The 24,572-nt window shown below is 42.2% G+C and overlaps 1 protein-coding gene across 3 annotated transcripts in view; it reads left to right on the forward strand.

The window, feature by feature from the left end:
* UTP20 (UTP20 small subunit processome component) overlaps nt 1-24,572 on the forward strand; it is a 66,021-nt gene that overhangs the window by 16,266 nt on the left and 25,183 nt on the right. For all 3 annotated transcript variants that reach the window (XM_054846636.1, XM_054846654.1, XM_054846645.1), the window contains 22 exons: nt 1,071-1,221; nt 1,649-1,711; nt 2,039-2,197; nt 3,260-3,336; nt 4,190-4,269; nt 4,952-5,195; nt 6,178-6,381; nt 7,773-7,863; nt 9,445-9,530; nt 10,099-10,224; nt 10,831-10,997; nt 12,088-12,296; nt 15,334-15,477; nt 17,873-17,952; nt 18,863-19,089; nt 20,048-20,192; nt 20,648-20,735; nt 22,109-22,252; nt 22,889-22,939; nt 23,031-23,183; nt 23,728-23,883; nt 24,278-24,418. In XM_054846636.1, the coding sequence (XP_054702611.1) occupies nt 1,071-1,221; nt 1,649-1,711; nt 2,039-2,197; nt 3,260-3,336; nt 4,190-4,269; nt 4,952-5,195; nt 6,178-6,381; nt 7,773-7,863; nt 9,445-9,530; nt 10,099-10,224; nt 10,831-10,997; nt 12,088-12,296; nt 15,334-15,477; nt 17,873-17,952; nt 18,863-19,089; nt 20,048-20,192; nt 20,648-20,735; nt 22,109-22,252; nt 22,889-22,939; nt 23,031-23,183; nt 23,728-23,883; nt 24,278-24,418 (2,986 nt within the window). The remainder of the gene's footprint in view (nt 1-1,070; nt 1,222-1,648; nt 1,712-2,038; nt 2,198-3,259; nt 3,337-4,189; nt 4,270-4,951; nt 5,196-6,177; nt 6,382-7,772; nt 7,864-9,444; nt 9,531-10,098; nt 10,225-10,830; nt 10,998-12,087; nt 12,297-15,333; nt 15,478-17,872; nt 17,953-18,862; nt 19,090-20,047; nt 20,193-20,647; nt 20,736-22,108; nt 22,253-22,888; nt 22,940-23,030; nt 23,184-23,727; nt 23,884-24,277; nt 24,419-24,572) is intronic.

Consider the following 24,572-nt stretch of genomic DNA (forward strand, 5'->3'; position numbering starts at 1 on the left):
TGTGGTTATGTAAGGTAGCAATGTTGTAGGCACTGTTTAGAGAACCAGGTAGATGTAGTGACTGTTCAGTGGCATTTTCTCTGCAAACTGAAGCTTTCTTAGACCGCTGCAGGGTAGTGTATTAAAAATGTTGCTTCTAGCTTTGTCTGGGAGCACTGTGCTTAGTGACTGTGTTACATTATAATGATAAAAGAGATAGGAACAGCACATTCTGAGTTGGGTCAAAAGCCTGAACTTCTGCAGTCCTTTGGCCGTGTTGGGATTCCACCATGTCCTTACATACCCATGTGTGTGCTTTGGTATGCTCCATTTTATTTCTTTTAACTTCTTCTACTTATAATTAGCACACATAACTGACTGGTTGGAGGGATCGAGGGACTCTGCTGATCTTTCTCCAGCAAATTCTGCTGAACTTATCATCTCCTATCACTGCTGGGTTGGAGCATCTCTAAGTCTTTGGTGGCTTGAGCTTCAAAATGTCCCGTCCAGTTAGGAAATTGTGGTGCCCATGAGGCATGATGGAGATGAAATAACTTGCCCAGATCAAGCAGGAAGTCTTGGCAGCGAGCTCCAGTCTAGTGCTTCCCGGCCCAAAGCTGGCAGAAGCTATGAAACTTGCTTAGTGTGAGGGATGTTGGGTAGCAGAAGGGGGTTTCCCTGTGGGCAGGCAAGATTCCTGGTGTCTCACCTAAGCCTGGATTATTTCTTTTCTGTTGAAGTTGATCGCTGATTGGACACCTGGACAATAGCAGCAGCCCTTGTCTGACCTATGCACATTTGTTTTCTGCAGCTGTGTGTGTGTGGGTCCAGCCTGCTAGCCTCAGCTTGACAGGTCTGATTAGTACAAAGGAGGAATTTCATGCCTCTTGGGCTGTCATAGGTAATTGGACATTGAGGCTGCAAGCCAGCGTGCTGGTGAAGTCTGACCTCACCAGCCTGCTGGTGCCAGCAGAGCCTGAAATCATGTGGAATTTTCTCTTAATATTGTTATTGTCACTACTGCCTTATTTTCAAATATCTGTATTGTTGCAGTGCTCTCTGTATGCTAATAAAACACTCTGTTGTTTTAGCACGTTCCCTTCAGACCCCTCTGCATTGCTGTTGGCTGATCTCTATTACACGAGATTGTCATTGTGTGGCTGCCAGGAACCCCTTTCCCAAGGAAACCTAATGGACTTGTTTGAGAAGTTGCATCCTAATATTTCCACTGGTGTTTCCAAGGTAATCTGCTTTTTTGAGCATGTGCAAGATAATTTGTATTTTAACAATGTAATTTAAGTAAGCTGAGTTAAATGACAAAGGCTGAAAGGAGAAACATGAGACTGTGTAAAGCTATTACTTTCATACTATCTGTTTAGGACTGTGTCCATTTCTAAGAGGTTGCCATGGGGCATGAGTTAACAGAGGTTAACTTTTAGCCCTGAGAGGCTTGCCTCTTCCCAAGAGGTGAATCGGAGCCGGAGCCTAACGTATTCATTCTGAATCACCTGCTAGACTACAGGAGCTCATCTGTTTTTCAGCTCCGGGAGGAACCTAGTGAAATCAGCCTCCTGTGCAAAACATTCACCTCTATGTAGGTGTGTATGTGTCTGTGTATGTAGCCTGCATTCTCCTGCATGCTTCTGACCTATGTTTCCCCTTTGGATAGGTCCGACTACTGACTGTCCGGATTCTAAACCATTTTGAGAATCCACCTTCTACACAGGATGAGGTAGGGCTAAAACTTTTCATTTAACATTTCAAAACCATCTGTGTTTGTTGTGTGTGAACTGTTTTCCACTTCGCAGAAACAAAGCATGAGTCTGGCAGAGGCTGTCCTCTGCTTTTGTGCTTTCACATTACAGTTTTATCTCTTTGTTCCCCTGCCTCCTGATGTTTTGAAATGCATGAGTTTTGATCCCGAAGTGGTGGAAACCAGACCAAGTCTCTTGACTTTGTTCTGTGGTCCAGAATGGCTGGGACTCTGTATAGTTTTGTTGAAATATCTTTCAATGAGAAAAGGATACTCTAACAAAATGCATGTCACTTGTTTGTTCAGGGTGGTGGAACAGGGGAACTCCAGACAGTATTTGCCATACTGCTCCAAGCAGAACTTGTGCCAGCAACAGTGAATGATTACAGAGAGAAACTTCTCCATTTGAGGAAACTAAGATGTGATATAGCGCAGTCTGCAATACCAAGTGGATCTTTGCAGGAGGTAAGTAGTTGTTGTCAAAAAGCAGTCATCACTTTCCTGTATTCCAAGAGAATGTTCTTATTCCATCACATAGATTGCAGAGTTTTTAATAAGAGTTCATCAAAAAATCAATTAGGTCCCAGATTAGGTTTTATAAAATGCACTTGTTAGTAGGGATCACAGCTCCCATTGTCCTTTGGACTATTGTGTTCTCTTGGCTATTTAGAAGAACAACAGAGATATCTAGATAAATGGCCTACAACCAGATAAATCATTTTTTTGCTATAATGGAAAGGAAGGCAAATGATTCCAGGGGGAAGTGAGCCATGAGCAAATTTAAAATCATGACCTTGCCATACACTCAGCATGGTTGAATGTTGATAGGATTCCCATTGGCCATTGGAGAGCCTAGCTTCTGGATCTGCTGTAGGGTGAAAATCTTGTATGCCTGTGACTATTGAATCTCCACTGCTGCTGAACTAAAGGAGACTTCATTTTCTAGATATTGGAAGGGTCACAGTTTTACTAGTTAAATGATCATGGCTTTGGTGGGAGGGGGTTTTTTTTCAATTGTTTTTCTGGCTGTTGCTGTACCTGTATAATTTTTTTTTACCTTGACTTGTAAGCTCCTGTGAGGAAGGGTTGTAGGTCAGTCCTACTGCACGTAGATCAGCAAGGAGCCAGTCCAGAGGACATGCTTCTCGGCCTAGTGCAAGGAAGACTCCTCAGGGCACACTTCCCTCTTTCTGATGTCCCTAATGCTGCTATGGCAGCCCTGAAGTTCAAGAGGGAGGCAGGCATCCAGATCATCTGCTGTACTGAACTGGTTTTTGCACATTCATGGCATGCAGGTGTGGTGACTAGATCTCAGTGCAGCTTATGGTAATAGGGCTCTAGATTTCCTCATGCAGCTATGAGACAAGGAATGATGATGTGTGTTACTTGCTTCATTACTTGTAGTACTTCTGAGAACTTCTTTGATCAAAGGTTCCTCTTCGAGAGGAAGAAAGGTTAAAGGAGGTTGGTTGGTCTTTAACTATTGTTTTTTACATCTCAACAAGCTGGTATTGTATGTCATTCTAGGTACCTCTTCGATATTTACTGGGGATGCTTTATATTAACTTCAGCCCTCTCTGGGATCCTGTAATTGAACTCATAACGTGAGTATATGCGGTTAGACGCTGCAATCTGGAACATTCCTTCCATTGTTCTGTGAACAAAAGCTGGGGTAAAAAATCTCCATTTTGGAGAGATCTGTGCATAAGAACTTTCATGTGAAATCTTCTGAAATTAATTTGATCTCTCAAATAAATCACAACCTGCGTAGACTCTCATTTTTTTAACTTAGTTTCTGATTTTTCTTGCTATTAAAGGGAACTTGCAACAAATATAGTCAAATAGCATCAGAGTTTTGAGTCAAAAGTAGCAGGATTTGATTAGTGTTTCACAAATGCTTAACAGAGCAAGAAGTCCTTCTCAGTTTCTCTGTCTCTGACTTTTCTGTCCTTACTGGAAAAACTAAATCCTACTAAAGAGTAGGGAGGACTTATCATAGTGACAGCTGAGCTAAATACAGAAATCAGTGTCTGCTTTCAGCATGACTTTATCTTCTTGCTTTTTCTCTGTTGTATGATTAAAAAGGATGGGATTTTCCCTTTCAAACTAGTGAATTAATAAAAAATATTAAACCAGCTCTTCAAAAGATATGTCCATGCTAATACTTTCTTTGGTTCTATATGATGTTGCTGTACAGAAGTCAGTAGAAAGCTTGAGAACATTTTTACTCAATTTGAGTTCATTTGAAGTCATGAGATTCAACCAGATTATTTTAATAACAATTGACATTTGGGATCCATGAATAAAGGCAAGGAAGTGCTACAGCTGTGCAGATGTCCTGTCTTCGGACACCCACATTAAAGCAGTGCTCAAAACCTCTGATTGTGTTGTGAACTTGCCTAATGACACATGGCTTTTTCCTTCCTTTTAATTTCATGCTGTCTTATGCTTTGGTAGTTCTCATGCAAAGGAAATGGAGAATAAACAGTTCTGGAAGGTCTTATATGAACATTTGGAGAGGGCTGCTACCTATGCTGGTAAGTCATGGCTCCTAAATGTTGTTACAACAGTAACCCAGGTAATTGTAAATTACATGACTGTGTTGTGTGCCCCAAATTTACACGTGATGGGGAAATTCAGAACCAGGGCTCTTGACTACCAGCATTGTGTCCCGGGCAGGAATGGAGAGGCTTGGGAAAAAACTGTCTCTCCTGTCCTAATCATCAAGAAGTAGCTAGAAAAGGCACTTGCATTACAGGAGGGAGTTGCAGGTTGTGGGAAGCAGTAGAGCAGTTTCGTCCCTGCTTGAGGCTGGCTCTGCCCAGACTGGTCAGGAGCAATGGCAAAACCTGTATAATGGGGCTGGCGATCTTCCTGCTCCATAGATTCAATGAAATTCCTGCAAGCAGTGTCTTAGGTGTGCACTTGAGGTTTACCTATGGGTGTGTGGAATCTATGATTTCATGATAGAGACATGAGCACACAGCCATTTGTGGTCTTCTCTGTTTTCAAGAGAACTGAGATTAATTGAGGCATGTCAGGGCTGTAAGGCATCCTAGAACACTTTCTAAGCAATGCGAGTCTTTCAGGTCAGTGTTAAATACGGTTGTCTAAACAGGTACACATCACCGAAAGTATTACTTTCATAACGGGGGACTGATAGCGTGCTACTGGCAATTATGAAGTAACCAGAAGAGATTTTCTTCGTCTGTTCTATAGAAATGGAGCTACAAAATGAACTAGATGAACAGGAGGAAAGCATTGCTGAAACAGAAAGCGAGAAGATGCCAGAAGGAGGGGTGGGGACTGTCTTCCTGGAGCAGTTGAGGACTAGAACAGATTGCAGCGAGCGGCTGGACCACACAAACTTCCGTTTTCTACTGTGGAAAGCACTGGATAAGTTTCCAGACAGAGTGGAGCCTAGGTCGAGGGAACTTTCCCCACTTCTTTTGAGATTTATTAGGTAAGATTTATTTTTCAATTGAAAGGACACACTGCTTTCAGTGTGTTCTGAACTACTATAGAAAGACTATGGCTATCTCATTATAGACTTTATTTCCTGAGTGCATGACTGGTGAGATGTCTGTTTCCAGTTAAGATAACCTTTTGATCGAAATGTGGATTCTGTTAGAAACATCACACAAGAAGCAGGCTGAAATGAAACTGGCGGTACGTTTCTGCTGCTCAATCTTGCATTTATTGACTTGCCACTGTAACAGCCTCGTTACTCCATTAGGGAGTGAATTCAGCGGAAATAAAGTTCCCTTTTTTAAAAAAATGAAAATACATTTTAATTTGGAATTACAGAAGACCAAAATATTTTCCCCCAAGACAGGGAAAATACTGGTTTTGTTAGAGGCTGATTCAATTTCCTGCCTCTGGAGGAAAAGCAGTTGTGTGCTTGCATGCGTGCACATATCAGATAGTATGATGCATTGTGGGGTAGATGTGATCTCATGGCAGGGGAAGGTTTCTGATATTCCTTTTCTATGATTAGAAAGGCAACGTTTTACGTGCGTTCCTGGAAAATTGAACCATACTGTAGTAGGTTAGTTTCCTCGCTGTCACGCTGCTATGTTCACTGTTTGCCTGCTCACTCAAGCAGCACAACCGCCCATGCCCTCCACATAGCCTCTTTACGGACCTCTAGTAATTTAGTGATTCACGTGTCTCTTTTCCTCTCCACTAGGTACTGCCAGTCTCCTTTAGTGTATTTGGTCACTGCCTTATATCTCTGCAACTTGTAGGCAAAGCAGCATATACTTGCTGTAATACGCTTCTTTGGGAATTTTTGGTCATATAAGTGTCCCAAGACACAGTGCCATTAATAATGAGAATGGTGGATTGTGGAGTTTCTAGTTGTTCTTCCCCTGAGACCCTGAAAAATGCTATGCTTCTTAATTCCTTCCTCCCCCCCCCCCCTTTTTTTTTTTTTTGTAACATAGAAATGAGTACTACCCAGCAGATTCGTTAGTGGCTCCATCTCAGGATCTTAGAAAGAAAACTAGTGGTACAGTAGCAGCAAAGGAAATATCCAGTGAAGATGTGAATGATGTGGCTATGGAGGAGGAGGAGGAAGAAGAGGAAAAGGAAGGGGAGCCAATTACCGTAGGACTACCAAAAAAGAAAACAAGAAGAGCTGCTGCTAAGTAAGTATTTTTAATTTTCTCTTGCTAGTGCTTTCATGGAAAGGCAGATTCAACAGCTCATGTTGAGATTTTTTATATATATATATATATATATATATATATATTCCTTTTTTTTCTGCTGCTTGCACTTAATTTTTCAGTAGATTATAAGCACTTTAGAGTCAGAAACTGTGCCTGCACAGTGCTAAACATCCCAAAGAGCCTGCCAAGGCATTACAAAGATTTGTATTTTGCCACTTTTTCTGCAAAGGATGGCCCTTGTAATGACAGAACATCAAAATATCACCTTACACATTGGAACGTGAAAAGTATTTGATATGTAACCTGAATTGTCATTTAATCCCAGGTGTCTTATAGGTGTTTCATTTTGTTCCCAGATTCTGGCTTGTATCTATAAATTAGCAGCAATTAAAATACAGTGACAGAGTTCAAGATTTCTTTTTTTTTTTTTTTTTTTTAACTTCCATCTCAAAATGTCCATGTACTGAAGTGGAAGCATTAGTTCCCAGTAGCAATAACAAAAGCATAAAAGAATTACCGGAGGTGTGTTAATGAGTTCTGGAGTGTCCTCCCTTCTTCGCCCTGGACAGTCCATGCAGTTGTGCTTGTGCCATGGCAGGAGAGCTCTCAAGGGGCTGCACCCCGTGAGGTCTGGCTGTAGCAATGGGAGGACCCACACCTGCCCTAAGCTCAGTGTGGCGTTGCCAGAAAGTGTTGTGCTCATCCTTTGACTGAGCCTGGCTGAGTGTCTGGAGAGTTTAGTGTAAACTACTAGGGAAAACATCTGGATGGGGACAGCCTCTGGCAGCCCCACAGCACATTTGGTGGAGGAGATCTCACACTTTCTTTATCTTAGTCATGTCTGTCCCCTCCATAAAGTGGAGCTGGGGCAGATGTGAGGTGACACAGATGCTTCTAGAGGAACTGGCTCCTATCTGTGCTTGCAGCCCAGCATAAGTCCAGCACAGTCTGTGGCTAAATGCATCCCTTCTTAGTGATAGGAGCGAAATGGGCACCAGTTAAGGACAAGTAAATAAATAGAGAGGTAAATTCTCCTGTTTGGTGTTCCAGGCTGGGCTGGCAGAGAGAAGTAAGTCACATCTTGACTGTTTGTATTCCTTTCTCATCAAAAGCTGAGCCCATCTAGTGCTGCTGAGGAAATGGCCTTCTCTGTGCAGTGAAGTGACATCTGGAAGGAGCCGCTTAGGAGAGGGAACAGGATACCTCTTGCTGTGTCTCTGAAATGGAGGCCTGTAGACTTGGGATCCTCTTGTGTTGCAGTTTGTTGGGTTTTTTTTCTTTGTTGTTAATCCCATTGGTTTATGATGATGCAGGGTTGTCTCTTCTGGTCATTTTAAAAAATAATTGTTTTGTTTTGTTTTGTTTTACAGGCAACTAATAGCCCACTTACAAGTTTTCTCTAAATTCTCAAATCCTCGTGCATTGTATCTGCAGGAGAAGTTGAATGCATTATATACCCAGGTGACGCTATTTGCTTGCTTTTAGAATTCTTGCTGATAAATGAACTCATTCTTACTTGAATGCAGTGTCTGAGACTGCAGAAATCTGTTGTTTTTTGAATCCAGCCATGATAGCTGAAAAAGGAACTGTTCTTGAGAGGGCTTCCTAGCAGGCTTCACTTGAAATGAGCCCCTTTAGCAAAGACCTGCTTCAGATACCTGGCTTAGTTTGCCAGGAGTGGCTCGTGTAAACAGATCTGGCAGCAGACAAGTAGTAGTCTTTGGCAAGGTGGAGGAGTGGCTGTAGAGGGAGTCTGTTCCACTTGCACAGGATCTGGAAGAGGAATTTGAATCCAAAGCTTGGGGAAAACCCAAAGAGATTTGTCCTTGTCCTACAGTGTTGTGTCTGCAGAGACTATGATCAGTGTGAACAACAGATCATTTTGTATCAAAAAAAGAAAACAATTTCTTCTTGAAGAATATTCAGTTTGATAAGATTCCTTTTTGAGGGATTTCCCTGAAAGAATTGTCAAAAATATGACTCTGAAGAGGGATTCTAAGTTTTTATCCTACGCTCCTTAAAAGGGTATTTTATTAATTTTTCTGGGTTTTGTTGGTTCCCGATTTATGGATTTGTTCAGATCATTGGTGTATGCTCTAATTGTTCCCAATTTTGTTCTCTGAGGCAGTGGTCAGTGGGCTGTAGAAGCATATTAAATGGTGGAAACCTGTTAGTTCCCTGGGTTTCACCTGGCACCCAGTGTGGGAGTTGGAAGGTCCATTCATTAGTCCCCATATTTGAGAGTCTAATGAACATCCAGTCAGTTTCAGTCAGCCTCAGAGTTTTGCTTAGGAAAAGAGTTGATCCATGTGTTTTCTCGCGTGTATTCTTAGGAAAATATTGAACAGATGTGTACAGGTCAAAACAGTGTGTGAAGAACAGCGTGACATAAGATGATGACTGCTTCACTTAACTGTTTGCCATTTCTGTGTCTTAGCATATGTATTGCCATGGCTGGTGTGTCCATCTGACATAGGGACGTCATAGCGAAGTGACCTTTGTTCATTCTAGCCTGTGCTGTTTGGTCGGAGACTGAAGAACTGATAAGGTTGCTGCTTGGGGAAATGATCTGTGTTTCTTAGTGCCTAAGTTATGAGGACTCATCTTTGAGACAGGGCAAATCTCAATGACGCTTTGCATATCCAGTGTTTTGTGTTTGTAACAGGACAGACAGACAGGTGTCTTGGGATGCTTTTTAATCCAGTCTTCCCAGACACACAACTTGTAACTGGTTTTGGAGGTTGAAAATGCAAGCTGACAGTGGTCCAAAAGACAATTATGAAAAACCAAATGTTACAACTATTCTATGTAGGTAAGGGAGAAAAGTATATATGAAGTACAGCAACCATATCTGCTTTTTATGAGTGACAGTTGTGTGTTCACATCTTGACTTTATACTGGCAACACATACATTCTGTTTCCATTTTGATAAATTACTCTAAAACCTGCTTGAGCTTGGAGCCTTTGGGTTGTTCCACTGTTTTGAGTAAGCACTTCTGTCTTCTAGATAGGGACTCATTTTCTTTCTTTTGTCACATGCAGTTACTGTGCCATCAAGACCAGAATGTACAGAGAATAGCTCTTGACTGTATAATGACATACAAGCATCCTCATCTACTGCCATACAGGTAAAAGCTTTTATATTATTTTAGTATTGGTGAATGAGCCTACTGTCTTATCAGAAACCTGCTTGGGTCACTTGCCTCAAAGAGAGAGCCTTGCCTGAGTTTGCTGAAGACCTGTATAAATTTGAATTTTAGTCAGCTGTATATTTCCTATCTAAAACAGGAAATAAGGTCTTGAGGTTGGTCAGTGTCTCTTTTTTGTTTACAGGAAAATGGCAACACTTCCATTCAACACTCCAGAAGAGTGTGTGCTTAGTAGTTGCATCTTTCGAAAAATAGGTCTTTTGTACTGCTGCTTTATAACTACTCAGAGAAGGGGACGGCATAAAACTGTAATTTGTGGTTGAATAATCTCTTCAGAATGTGTCCAGGAAGCACTTTCCTATGTAATTAGGTTAAACATGCCTGCTTTTAACATATTTTCTGATAAAAGGGTGGGAACATAGTACTTTAGTATTTTATATGCAGCATAGATTAGATAGGTAGGTAAGTAGATAGAGATGCGTGCGCGTGTGTGTGTGTTTATTTTTACAACCCCTCCCTGCTCTCAAATAATGTTTATTACTCTCAGGGAGAACTTGCAAAGGCTACTAGAGGACAAGAGCTTTAAAGAAGAAATAGTCCATTTCAGTATTTCTGAGGAGACTGCAGTAGTAAAAACGGAGCATCGACCAGATCTTATCCCTGTTCTTATGAGGTGTGTCATGAAGTGTGAGTTTAAATGTTTCATGTCAAAGTACCATGAGCAGAGATGTCATGCTGCTGCTTCTCATTTTGAACAGTTGAGATAAACCTGTGGTTAATGGTATAGTTTGATGATTTAGTTTGTGATATTCTGTATGGTTTCCTTATTAACACAGTTATGTAATGCGTTATGCAAATAACATTTTCTTTAAGAACAGCATTTTGGTAAATACTTTTTCTTCTAAGGCTTACAGAGAACTGTGAGATCATTTCAATTTACAAGTATTACCACGTATTTTTATTAAGATACAGTGATGCAAGTTATCATGCACGTTGCTTCTTCAGCAGTAGCTGCCCTCAAGCTAGCCTGGAGGTATTCTGGTTTTATACCTGCAGTCTCCAGCAAAGCTTCTATTGTTGTAGCAGCAGCTGATCCTTCACTGGGATGTTTTTGGGCACTGTGTAGTAATTCAGTGGAGATCATGAAGGGGGAACTTCCACTCAGTTTGTTCTCACTGAGGAATGTTTTTAAATGAAATGGAGTTTCTCCTGCAAAATAAGTGACTAGGAAACAGAGGGCTTGCTGAAAGCTAATGCAACTTCTTTTTGGCTCTTGAAGAATTCTCTATGGCAGAATGAGAAACAAAACGGGGAGCAAAACACAGGGCAAGTCTTCAGCAGGCACTCGCATGTCGATCGTTCTGCGATTTCTTGCTGGCTCACTGCCAGAAGAGATACGGATGTTCTTGGATCTGCTCTTTGAAGCTGTGAAGCAATTCAGCGATGGTAGGTACAGGCAGCAGAACCTGGGGGTATGGTACTTCCTGACCTGTAGAGATGTGGGAGGATAAACACGCTTAGTACTGTTACGTGCTTCAGTTTGTCTCTAACAGTGCCTTGGAAGGATGAAAGGATGAAAGTAAGCTTTTGATAAGGACTGGCCTTCCCCTGAGCTTTTCCTTACAAAGCACAATTGCTCTGTTTTTACAGGTCCAAGGTCATAAAAACTGAATGACTTGCCACAGCTGTGCAAGTAAGCTGTAGCAAGCCAGGAATGAGCAATCACTGGCATTGTAGGCTAGCCTGCGTATGATGGCAATAAGCAGAGGTTGTAAAGTGCTCCAATACTGTAGCAGTGGGAGACGTCTTGAGTGTCCCAGAGAGATGGAGACCTAGAACCGTCTATCATGGTTTAACCTGTCAGGCAGCTAAACCAGCCATGCAGCCAGTTGCTCACTCTTCCCCTCCAGCGGGATGGGGGAGAGAATCGAAAAGGGAAAAAAAAAAAAAAAAAGTAAGACTCATGGGTTGAGATGTGGATAGTTTAATAGGACAGAAAAGGAAGATGATTATTAATACTAATAAATATAATAATAATAATAGAATATACAAAACAAGTGATGAACAGCACCATTCCTCACCACCCAAAGCTGATGCTCAGCTAGTTCCTGAGCTGCCCACCTCCCGGCCAACTCCCCAGCTATATATGGAGCACGATGTCATATGGTATGGCCATATTGGCCAGTGTGGGTCAGCTGTCCTGACTGTGCCCCCTCCCAGCTTCTTGGGTGCCCCTCACCTTCTTGTTGGCAGGTCAGTATGACAAGCTGAAAAGTCCTTGACTGCTTGGCAACAACTGAAACCATGTTATCAACATTGTTCTCATCGAAGATCCAAACCACAGCACTATACCAGCTTCTAGGAAGAAAATTAACTCTCTCCCTGCCAAAACCAGGACACTGTCCTTATTTAAAAAGCTGAATGTGAGGAACTGTAATTTAGGGCCAGATTATACTATTTTTCATTTAAAATTATTTTCTGTACTGGGTATCTTCATTGCACTTCTCTAGATTTTCTGTCCCTTTGCCTATTGCAGGGCCTTGCCAGACTGCAGTGCTTCGAAGTACGTCAGAGCTGGACTTAGCTAAAGTCCTGCCTCTTGGGCGTCAGCATAGCCTCTTCAACGGTCTTGAAGTTGTGTTGAAAAACATGGGACATTTGATCCATCAGTACCTGCCTGAAATCCTACAGATTCTGCTCTGCATGACAGCTGTGGTATCCTGTATCCTCCAGCAAAGAGAGAAGGTACAATATATTATATTAAAAAAAAAAAGTAAATTGAATTTCTTTCTTTCCTCTTCCCCTCAGCTTGCACATATACACAGACCTTCAGCAGTTCAGATAAAGATAAGTGTCATGCCAGCATGAAGTGAAACATAGCAATTAGATGTCTGTCAGAATAAAGGCCAGTGATACTTTTCTGAAAGTGCTGCAGGGCTCAGGCAGTGCAGGCAGAGTTAATATATTTAGAAAGCTGCTTTGGACTGCATTTTTGCTTGAGTTACTGAAGAGAGAGTTGGAGGTGATCTCTGTGCATTGCTGCTTGCCTGCTCTGTGGGCAGATGGGAAGGAGGAAAAGGTAAATGATTTATTTTAAGGACATAGTGAGATCTTATAGCTGGAAGTTAAAATTGGCCTTACAGGTGTAGCTCCTTGGCTGCAAGGATAGAACATTTGAGCGGGGAAAGGAGAGGATTTAAAGTTCCTTGCTTGAGGACTTGAGACCAAAACTTGTCTTTGAGGTGTTTTGTAGAAGTGCTAGACCCTAGGGGAGCTCAGCATTGTGGATGATCACGGTGATCATCTACAGTGATTGTCTGCTGTCATGGGACACAGGGAGAGCATAGCTACCAGCCATGCTTTTAGCACATTAGAAGTGCGTTCAGCTGTGGTATCAGGAGTAGTCATGCTAATCCAGTGTCACAGTTGGGTCTCAGCCACGTATCTGCAGAGCACTGCAAGTGTGGTTTTTTTTCTTTGCTGTGCAATGGCTGTACATGCAGAAAGGGTCAGGTGAGGAGAACATTCTGTTAAAGATTGGCCTCCCCTGAAGTGGGGCATGTTGGTTTATTGCTTGCCTGTGCCCAGGAGAGCAGTGCAGAGATCCCTAAGCTCTAGACCAGATACGTCAGGGGGTCTGTTGCCAGCTGTTTGGAAGCAATGACATTGAGCCAGGCTTCTCTGTCTTTCTGAAACTGGTGCCTCTACCAGGCACAATCCAAATAGGAAAAGGAAAGCTTGAGTCTGGTCCAGCACAGAGCATGATCATATATTAGGTGAGAAACAAGCAAACTGCATAGTCATCGTCACTGCTGTGTTGAAAGGAGTTATGAGATGATAGACTGAGCAGGTGGTGTGTTGAAAGGAATCATGTGATGATGGACTGAGCAAGTGGTGTTAGGTAACGAATGTTTTGTCACTATGTGTGTGTGTTCGTGCTGAGACCCATCTGTGAGGATTCGAGGTTAGAAGTTGTCTTGAAACCAATCCATCAAACAAAGCAAGCCCTTGCATTTAGGCAGCATCCAAGTTCCCATAGTTGCCTGCAAGCTGCACAGAACCCTGTGACTGTCTTCATTTACGAAGAGGATGACCAAATTTTAGGACAGCGTCCCACAGTCTGACTTAAGCAATGGGTTGCATGTGCCTACATGTTTTAAACTGGGAAAGGAGTTTTAAAAGCTGCTTCATTCATTGCTGGGATAGTCACATTTTGCTAGGGGTTACTATAGTAGTCCTGTCATCGTTGTGTAACATGTGGAGCGATAGTCTGTCATTTGTCTGAACTTGATTTGCCACTTCATTAGCCCATGAGATGTTAAAAGCTCAAGAAAGAGTGTGAGAAATCTGTTTATCTTGGCTAATGATTAGAAGATATTCTTTGAGAGTAATTTATTGCAGGCTGATACTGCCTGGAGAGTTGAACGTCAACTTTGACCGTTTTAAGTCAAGTTATTCATTTACTGTTTCCTGCTGTTTGTGTTCAGTATTGAGTTTCTTTGTCCTCTCAAAGACTTGATCTCAGAGGATTGCTCTTATGGCAACTGAACAGTGGGAGACCCAAAATTATTTTGCTGGAGGTCACCGTTAGCAATAGCAGCCTGGCTGTGCTTTCTTTGGCCCTTTGAGCAGCTCATTTGCTGCCTGGAAGCTGATTGCACACCATTAGTACACATTCAGCACAGCTTGGGGGGTCCTGGGCAACAGCATGTTTGGTTCCTTTTCCACCGTCTCCTTTTTGTCTTTTTACCTGTGATTTTGAGTGCAAAAGGAGTGTACCAGTGTGTTGCATGGTAGAGGGTAGCGTCTTCAGAAGTCCATAGGTACATCAAATAAAAAAAGTTGTGATGTCTTTTAGTGAGCCTTTGACACCATAGCTGCTTTGCAAAATAAGAGATATGTTTATTCTGTGTGGTGGATCATGATATGTACTGGTGGCCCTGAGGAACCCAAGACGTAGCTCCAGTCTCAGAGAGCGGCCTTTATTTGCTCTGACATGGCTCTGTTGTTTCTGAGACTGGAGTTCAGTACCTCTGCACTATGAAGTTGTCTTGTGTTTGTGCTGTGAACTGCATTGCACAGTATGGAAGTAATTTAGGTTACTCAAGTCAAGACTCTTCTCCGGGAGAAGAATCAGAATGCAGCAGTGTGTGAATAACTTCATGATTAGCTGTGTGGCTAATTTTCTTACTGAAATATTTTCCCCAAGAAAGGCTATGGAATGTAAGTGCTAAATGGGTACAGGAAGCATCTTCTTGCAACCAAGTGCTATGCTCCCCCTGCCCTGTGCTGTTGGAGGGGGTGATTCACATTCTTGCCTTCTCTATTCCTCCCGCTTCTCCTTGTCTCTTGATTTCTTTTCTTCCCAGTAGATCTCAATGTGCAAAGTACAACTTCACTTTCAAGAGCTGATCTGGGTTCTTTCCTGTGTAAAACACAATTATTTAAGTGCCAGGGCTGTTACTCTTAACTGTGTTATAGCTTTCTGCGTTTTGTCCACAAAGGGCAGATACTACTTCAAACCTGTCAGCATGGATTTTCATGAGCTGAAGGAGTCCTGTGTAACTAAGTGCAGGGACAGGTACCCCTTAGAAAAAATTAGGTCAGCTGTGAGAGGTAGATTGCTACTGTGAACAAGTTACAGGAGAAAACAGAAGAACATTGTGATAGTTGAGCAAAGGTTGTATCTGTGGTCAATGAATTGCTGTATTAAATTTCAGAAGAAGTAGTTAGTAGTTGTTCTGCAAAGGTCTTACTTTTTTGTTTTGTTTTCTTTTTACAGATCCAACCTCGGTTGATTAATCCACTGAAGAATTTGAGACGTCTTGGACTCAAGCTTGTGGCAGAGTTTTTTTCTGATTATGAGACCTACAGCTTTAGTGTGGAAGAGATTGATGCAGTTTTCCATGCAGTGGTATGGCCTCAGGTAAGTATTTCTTGTTCTTAAATAGCTTGTGTGTAACATGTACTATGCAGAGAACTCCAGCTGCACTGGAGTCCATTGCGTCAGCTATATCCATCACAAGTTGGGATGTGGACTCAGATTCTAGCATTCTGATCTGTGTGCGCAGGGCCAGTTTCTTGGCTTACGTCTGCTTAGTCCTGGAATAATCAAGTCACAGGCTAATATACAAATTAAGTCATCTGAATAAAACAGACGCTATTTCTTTGTTCTTTAACCACAGAAGCAGACTTCTTCCCTGGATGCTTCAGGGAAGCAAAATAATACTAGTCACTTCTAGGTGCACTTTGCTACTTTTCTGTGTGACGGTTATCGGGCCTGTGGCGGGGGACTGCAGAAACAAATGGTGCTGCAGGAAAGGAAGGACCCAGCGGGGGTCTGACAGCAGGCTGTGTGCGCTCTTGTGCCCACCTGCTGGGACTCCTGTGTGAGCACAGCGACGAAGCACGGGGTTGTGGCCTTCATCAGAGAAATTCAGATCACCTCCGAGTTGGGAAGATGCACTATTGTGAGGGGAAGAGAGAACACACAGTATTTGAAATGAAATTATGCTGGCTGTGTCAGTGTACTGGGCTCTGAGGTTATCTGGGAATGCCTGTACCAGCTGCTGGGTTGTCTCTGTTCTAAAGGCAGTCGCTTCCACCCAAAGGGTAAGTGAGCAAGATGGGCTGACTCCAACAGAGCTCTTCCACTGAGGCTTTTGAGGTATCCAAATGTCAAACTTCTTTGCAGCAGCAAAGCCTGTCAAAGAGCACCAGGAGTAACTGCTGTGGTCTATGAAACCTCGGATCTGCTTCTTTAGACACTGTGTTTGCTCACTCCTACCCTGTTTCGCTCTTCTACCTATAACAATAGGTGATGTGTACTATGTGTATGTGGACAGAGAGTAGATAGAATACTTTCAGGCAGTACATATAGCTCTGTATTTCACTGGAGAGAGCAACAGGGAGCTGTATGTTCCTGGTTTGTCCATGGAGTCTTTTCAAGGCCAGGGTGCTACAAAGCAGTGAACATTTACTGCAGTCCCAGAGCAGTTCAAGCATGTGGTTTGGGCTTTAAGTCAGCAAAGGCCTTAATGCTTTCGGGGAGCATTGTGTTTGGAAATGCTGAGTAAATCTGAATAAGATGTAAAATTGTTGTTAAATAGTTAGAATTCCTGTTGTTCTTACAGATATCAGGACGACAGATCTGGTTTTGGACCTTGGATAGTGGTACAATCCAGAAGCTCCCTCTAGAGGAAGGAATCATTCAGCTTGTGTGCTTTCCTTTTTTAAGGCTATGGAACTGAGGTGTATAAAAACTCATGGAGAGGGCAAATTGTTTTAAACCTGTTGTACTTGGAGCTGGAGTTTGCTGCTCTGCATACCCCAGGAGTTTACTGCAAAGGCTGTCGTTAGACTGCACAGCAGCATTCCTGCATGATTGGATGAACGGTTTACTCTTCGTTTGTACGTCATTCAGAAAAGCTCTGTTTTATGCCGAGCAAAAACATTACCAACCTTTAGGGGCAGGAGAAGCAGCTTTCTAAGACCCTGGCTATGATGGTCAGACCTGCTTTCTTTTCTGTTATGCTCAGGTCTTGAGTCCAGACTGAGCTAGTCCAAACCCCTCATGCACCATCCTGGCTATTGCCCCTGAATGCACTGGAGCCTCCCTTGCCTGTGTGTTCACTATCGGTGCACTGCTGACAGTCCAGTTGTGTCAGGGTAGAAACCCAACTGTGTGACTTGCATGCAGCTTGGTGTGTTGCAGAGGGGCAGAGGAGGGAGCCAGACTTGTACACTGGGTCTCTTGCCTGTGTCCAGTCACATAAAGGAGCAGCAGCTGCTGTGTGGGGCTTAGGCTGGGCAACTCTTAGGTAGGCTTGGTTTGGACAAAGAACCCTGTTAGGAGATCCCATTCCTGGGGTGCAGTGCAGTGCTCGAGCCTCTCCCTGAGCAGAGAAAGTGCTTTTTATGGCTGCAAGGCCATGGAGACATAGAGCAGATGCTGGAACGGCAGGTGCTGTGACAAGGGCATAGGAAGCGTAGGAGGAGTGAATCTTGGGTGTCATGCTTAAGATCTCAATGGGTATGTCCAGGAGAGGTTACTAGGTCTCTGTGGCAAGTGTGATGCTCCATGGGGAGCCAGTTTCAAAGGGAGGGCAAAAATGGTAGCTGGAATAGTGTATAAATAGCAGTAAGATCATCTAAGAGCGATTCCACAAATAGTGAGGAAGCTGGAAAAATGATGACGAAATTACTTTTTAAAAAAGGTAAATTATAGATTGTAGTGAGGTCTTTGTTAGAAATGAGGTTTTTAAGTGGCTTTACCTACTCATGTTGCATTGGTATCTGATTTTTTTTTTCCTCTCCTTTAGGTCTGCAGATTGGCTTCAGAGAGTCAGTATTCTCCAACTTTTCTCCTCAAACTCATTCACACCTGGAGTAAGAATCCCAGGTAAGTGTTCTCCTCACAAAGAGCATAAGTACTTCTGAGTATGCAAAATCCAAGGAAAAAAGAGCACACTAGCAGGTTATGAATAATGGTGTCAAACCCCATATTTTCCTTTTCCATTAGACTGTTATTCTTTTGATAGCAGTCCTGATGCAGTTGGGAAGCTTTCCAATTTATGGTGTTACTCGCTTTTTAGTGAGCTTCTTTTCTCATACATTAACAGCTAGGCACTTACATAGCCCAAACGCAGCTGATGGAGGAGGAGGAGGAGGGCTGGCTTCTGTATCTTGACTAATGACTTCTTAGTCTTGGGAGGTGGGAAGTCAGTTTACAGTATATAATTTCATTCATGTTTTTTGATTCCCTATTTCTTTCTATTTTATGAAAGAACGTGGGCAGGTTCAACACAGAATCTGTGACTAAGATTTTGATACCGAAAGTTGCAAGAGAGCTTTTTTCACATAGACGCTGTGCGAAATTCCAACTCGGCTGTCTTTAGTGATTTTTTTGCCTCTTCCATGGACTCACTGCTTTTCCTTTGCTAAAGTAGCCAGTATTTGTTTTAAGACATGTCATTTGTAGGCATGAAGAACTTTGTGTACGAACTTCTGTAAAAAATGGTATTGGATCATTAGGTTAGGAGCAGACTAACAGGAGACTTGGACAGACATCTGTGGATAAAGGATTAGTTTTAGATGATGCTATCTTGAAGCAAGAAAAGGGACTTGATGACCTCTCAACCTCCAGTCATTCTATTTTTCATGGCACTGTTGTTCTGTGATTTTTTTTTTCACTTTTTCCTTGTTTGAAGTAGAAGACAGTCATTATCTTTTTGTGTGACTCTTTGCACAAAAGAATTACAAAGTTCTGAACTTAAATTTTCAGCCAACCTTTTTTGTAATCTTTCTCCCAGGTATTTCCCCTTGCTGGCCAAGCAGCAACCAGATCACCCAGAGTGTGATATACTGACAAATGTGTTTGCTGTGCTGTCAGCCAAGAATCTGTCTGAGGCCACATCCAATGTTGTGATGGACATAGCTGATAGCCTTCTCAACAGCCCAGATTTTGAACCCACGGAGCAGGTTTCCAGTTTGAGCGTGACTGACTGTGTTGTCATGGCCACTGGGGACGTGACAGAAGGTATGCTTGCGTAAGAGTCATGAGAGGCCTGTTGGATGCTTTGGATGGAGGTGTTAGATTATGATGAGGTGGTTTTTGCACTGGCTGAGAATACGGGGGACGAGACCTCCCAGTGGAGATTGAAATGTCAATGTACAAATTTGTCTCGGCATGCTCAGGAACTGTGAAGTCCTGCTTGTCTGATGACTGGCGAGATCCACATTTCAGTGTCAGGGTCCTGAGCATGGAGAAATTCCTTATGAAGAAGGAAAATGTTTGTGTTGTCGACCTGTTTTGCCTGCAAAGCTTTGACTGATATGATAACTTCAGGAACTGCGTTGCTGACTTGCCTCTGGGCCTAACATCAAGTTGCCCACTCCCCATATGCGTATGGTCATGCGTCGCTTTGATGTTTTGTCTGTGCTCCCTGACAAGAAAGACCTGCCATTGATTCCTTTTATCTTTGAGTGGTAGTAGACAGGAAGGATGGTGTGCTGTTTGATGCTCTGGAGCCATCTTTACCCTGTAACACTCAAACACAGTGGAAAGCAGAGCACTTATCACTGTGCCCTTGTTATGGCAGCTTTGATTTGCACAAGAGGTCAGTGGTAGAATAAAGAAAACTACATTTATAAATGCTCCATCCATTTTAGGAGATGGTTACTACCTTTGAGGAACGTCCTTGGTACCTTTTGATAAGCCCACACTTAATGGGACTGTTATTGAAATGTGTGAGGAGAGCTTTTATTCTCTGTGTGTGCTTTCTTTGGTCCTAGCTCAGACATGTTAGACTTGGTCTCAGCAAGTGCTGGTGCATGTTCCCAGCAGCCAACTGCCCTGCACGTTCCTGGCTCCCATTGATTTTTGTCTTCCACTGATGAAACCTCCTTTGTCTGCATTTTCCCCTTTGTTTGATGGATTTCCCTTCTGTTGCTTCCAGCACAGAGTTGGGTGTTGCTAACTGTTGATTCCTTTACAGAGACCCTTAGCCTAGGTTGCCGCTTGGTTCTGCCTCATGTTCCTGCCATCCTTCAGTACTTCAGCAAAACAATGTTAAATGTGGAGAAGGTGAAAAAGAAGAAGTATAGAGCTCAAGTCAGCAAAGAGCTGAGTATACTTTCCAAGTAAGTGCTTCTTTAGAGCTCAAAACAGTTAAAAAGTTGGAAGGAGGGAGGAAGAAAGAGGCTTTTTGTAACGGGTTCCAAATTAAAAAAAATTAGTCTCAAACTATTTAAATTTAGAACATTTGAAAATACCTGGATCTGTCATTGACCTTGCAAGTTGCTGGTGGCTGAGGCAAGAAGTTTTCAGAAATTGGTTCTAGCTGTTTCTGTTGCTGGTACTCAGAAATGCCTCTTGGGGGTAGCAAAAGGTACAGAAATGCCTGCAGTCATGTGAAACAGAATACTTGGGCTGATACCATGGTTTTGGTGGGTACGGTCTATTAGCCGTGGTGGGTACAGATGGATGGGCTGACAAAGCCCTGTGATATGGCACTAGTGCTGACTGAGTTCTTATTTGCTCTATCCTGGTGATTGGATTGATATAAAATAGTAAATTACCTTATCTCATTGCACAGGATCAGCAAATTTATACAAGAAAAGAGTCAGAATTCAGTCCTTGTGAGCCTTCTCCTCCCTTTCCTTTATCAGAGTAACATGGAGCAGGTAGGTAGAAATTATGTTCGTCCTCTATTAAATGTTTGTTTTTCTTTTAACAAAGTATACTTGTTTGAGATGCAGTTAAAAGTCTTATTGATCACATGCCATTTCTCACGATTAGCCTGAAATCAAATCTTCATGTGTTTGTAGTCTGCTCAGCATGCCGTGCCATTGCATGTTGATGTGTACAAGTCACTGGATACTTTGCTGGGATGCTAGTGCCCAGGCTGACTCTGTCCCCCCTTTTCTTGGGGAAGGTCTGCAGAAGTTTTTATGCAGTTTTTACCTCCTTTGCCACTGTAGTCAATCCACCAAATTCCGGTATTTGAAATAAATGCTCTTCTTCACTATGGATTTTATGCACCAATCCAAAGCTGCAGCATCTGGACAGCAATATGAATACATACGGTTGATTATGTAGTACCTGCTGTGTAATGGGCAGTGCTACATTGGCCTGTTGCGGGATAGAAGGCAAACATTATACAGTGCTATTAACGTGCTCCTGTATCTCCTGCTTCCATTCTGTTCTCCTTCCGCTCTTAAGGAGCCCATCCGTGGGTACAGAAGTGTATCTCAGAACTGAAACTTCCCTAAAATCCTAAATTCCTCAGGCATGAAAAGCATATAGGCTGCAGTTGAAGGAAGCAGAACTCGCCATGGCTTAGGCTTTTGTAAACTGTTAAATAAATCAGGCAGTGAGGATATTGGTAGACTATTTTGTCTGGGTTTCCATTGCTGCCAAACCTTGTTTTCAGAAATATAGTCCCATCTACAATGAATGAATCTATTGATTATTCAGATTATTATCAATGAATCGTTGGAAAAAGGCTTGGGTCTTGTTTTTCTTAAAAGACACGCAGTTCCTCAATGAGAGATTGTAGGTTTGCAGAAAGAACTGCTGGGCAGCAACCTGTAGCTTCTGCTTTGCAAGTGGTCATTTAATTGTTCACAGAGGATTTTTGGGTTTTAAATCTGTGAATCGTTAGGGGACCATATATGATTTCATTCAGGGAGATCATACAAGTATATGGTGCTGTTAGTGTTTGTTTCACAGGTTAAAGAAAGACTACTTTTTAAAGCTCTATTGGTTCTCCTGACCTTTGGGTCATTTGAGGAAAGACACACAAAAAAATTCTTCATCATGGTGGCACTCTTCTCTAACACTGTGCTTGTGTCTAATTGAAAGGTTGCAAGTGCTTCTGAGAGATTTGATGATTGCATTGAGTGTGTCCTAATTCTTTGTTCTCCTTCAGTATCTGTGATCTGAATAAAATACAGCAAAGTGGTTAAGTTCTCTCTGCGTCTTGAAATATTTCCCAAGGAAATGAAATAATCTTGTGAGGTATCAATATTTATTGACAGTTATCTACCTCTTTCAGGGTACAGAGATTGACATTCTGGAGACAGTGCAGAACTTGCTGAGGCATTGCTCAAACCCTACAAGCTTTCTCAAACCACTGGCAAAGCTTTTTTCTGTCATCCAGAACAAACTGTCTCGACATAAGTTGTGCTTGGTATTTCAGGTACTGCATTTTCTATGTGTCTTTCTCCGCTTTTTTTACTTGTTCTAAGATACGAAGAACAAAATAAATAGCAGTACTTATCTTTGTGGTACATGAGCTTAAAAACCTTTTTAATCATCCATTAAGTGAAAGTATCATAATTGTAGATGATAGAAATTAATGAGCTGCACGAAGATTTGTAGAAGTTTTGGCTTACAGCCTGGTTGATGTAAGCATCACCAGGGTTCTTTTGTGTAAGAGGAGCCAAATAAAGCATGCTTCATCCATAACGAATCCTCTATCTTTATGACATGAAAATGGCTTTCAGCATCCTGAAGATGATTTTATTTGTATTCTGTCACAGATTTATAGCAGTCAGGCTGTTTTGTATTTCTTTTAAGTGACTTATATACCTTGTTTTTTCAGCAGGAAAACCCAGGAAACACTCATTGTAGGTATTTAGAAACTTAGGAACTTAAAACACACATCTTCCAACTTATGGAACAATGGCTCTTATTAAGCTTCTAAGGAGAAGGATTCATGCTGTTGCTTTCTTTTTTTTTTTGTCTCAAGTGGTAAATTCTTGAGGTCTCAAAATTTTTAACAACTGTTAAGTTGTTAAATAGTTAAACTGTTTTCTTTTATGTTTCTTTTTAGACTTTATCTGATTTGGACAATGACTTGAAGTATATTACCGATGTTGTTAAGGTAAGCACAGTTTCTTTGCTCACTCTTTTCCCCAACATTGTATTGTCATGTTTCTGGCCTTTTTCATGAACGACTTGTTGTTCTGTGTTAGCTGAATGCCTTTGATCAACGACATCTCGATGATATCGACTTTGATGTACGTCTGTCAGCATTCCAGTTGATCACAGCCCACATCAAGGAAATGCAAGCAGTGGATATCGACTTCCTCATCCCCGTTATGCACAACTGCTTCTATACCATCCAGGTTGGCTGAATGTTCCTTCTTTTGCTTTGTGCACCATGTGTTCATGATGCATCTAACTTCCAATTTTTTTCCATTGGCTGTTTTTTGACACTACAAAACATTCAGAGAGCGTATTTGAGTCTTCTTGCAAACACCTGTTTTTAAGTTTTGTCCGCTTGCGTTTTCACCTGTGTGTCCAGAAGGGCAAATACAGTACAGCAAGAAGGCTCACCCAAGCACAGTGAAGCTTTATATCAGTGAGCCCTGGAACTGTTGGCTCAATTTGTACTGTATAAAAGGCATATTACAGTCTTGAAAGGATGCTTTTGTTTTTGTTGCAGCATGTTCTGGTGGTGTAGGCCTGCTGGTAAATCTAAAAGGATTTTTCCTAATTGGAAGGGTGGGCATTATTAATTCAGGGCTAGAACTTCTACAGGAGGGGTCTCAGGAGTTACTGGCTCTCTACAGGCCTTGTTATGTTTTGTCCAGTGGTACTGTTCAGTCTTTTGGGGAGAGAAAGGTGTCATATCCAGACTCACGTGGTACAATTTCTTCATCCACTCAGCTAGGGGATATGGCTCTTAGTGACAACGCAAGCCTTTGCTTGACCAGTTTTATCCACCGACTGGCAGAAATCGACCACACAGAAGATGAGTACAAGGAACTAATCCAGCACACTCTCCTGGAGTCTGTGAGAAGGGGGCTGAAGAGTAAGACTGAGGTAAGGCACTGTTATCTGATTAAGTATCTCCAGCTGTCTTCAGGATGCCAGGGCGTATGAGACTTCTTATAGATGAGTTCTGTGAGTCTGTTGCAGGGATAAGAAATGCAGATACCCACTGTCATCAAACTTAGCCTTCATTTGAAATCTTATATAACAAGTTATAGAACTCCACTGTCTTGTGTTTCTTTGCCATTGTTCAGCTTTTCTCAGTCGTAGCTCGTTCTGGAGGAGAGACTTTAATTTATGTACAGTCCAAAATACAGGTGTATTTGCTGTTATCAAAGAATACAACTTGGCCTGAAACACTCTGTTAATGACAGCACTGCTGTTCTGAGGAGTGTGCAGCAGCCTCTCCAAGGGCTACTTAACCTTCACTGCTTGCTGTTTGCAGAGCATCCAGCAGGACTACACATCGTTGCTTTCCTGCCTCATTCAAACGTTCCCAGCAAATCCTGAATTCCGGGATTTGGTCCAGTTGGTCAACCGCCATGATCCTGACATGGACTTCTTTGAGAACATGAAACACATGCAGGTAAAAGGCAACAGGTATTCCCTAGTGCTTCTCTCCCCCTGCCAAAGCAAAACCATTTTACTGTGGGTTAATCTTTTCCAAAACATCAATGTGCTGTCTTTACAGAGAAATTGAACCTGTGTCATTAGGTATCGTAAAAAAAAAAAAAAAAAAA

This window comes from Grus americana, chromosome 1 (genome assembly GCF_028858705.1).
Source record: "Grus americana isolate bGruAme1 chromosome 1, bGruAme1.mat, whole genome shotgun sequence".
NCBI lineage: Eukaryota > Metazoa > Chordata > Aves > Gruiformes > Gruidae > Grus > Grus americana.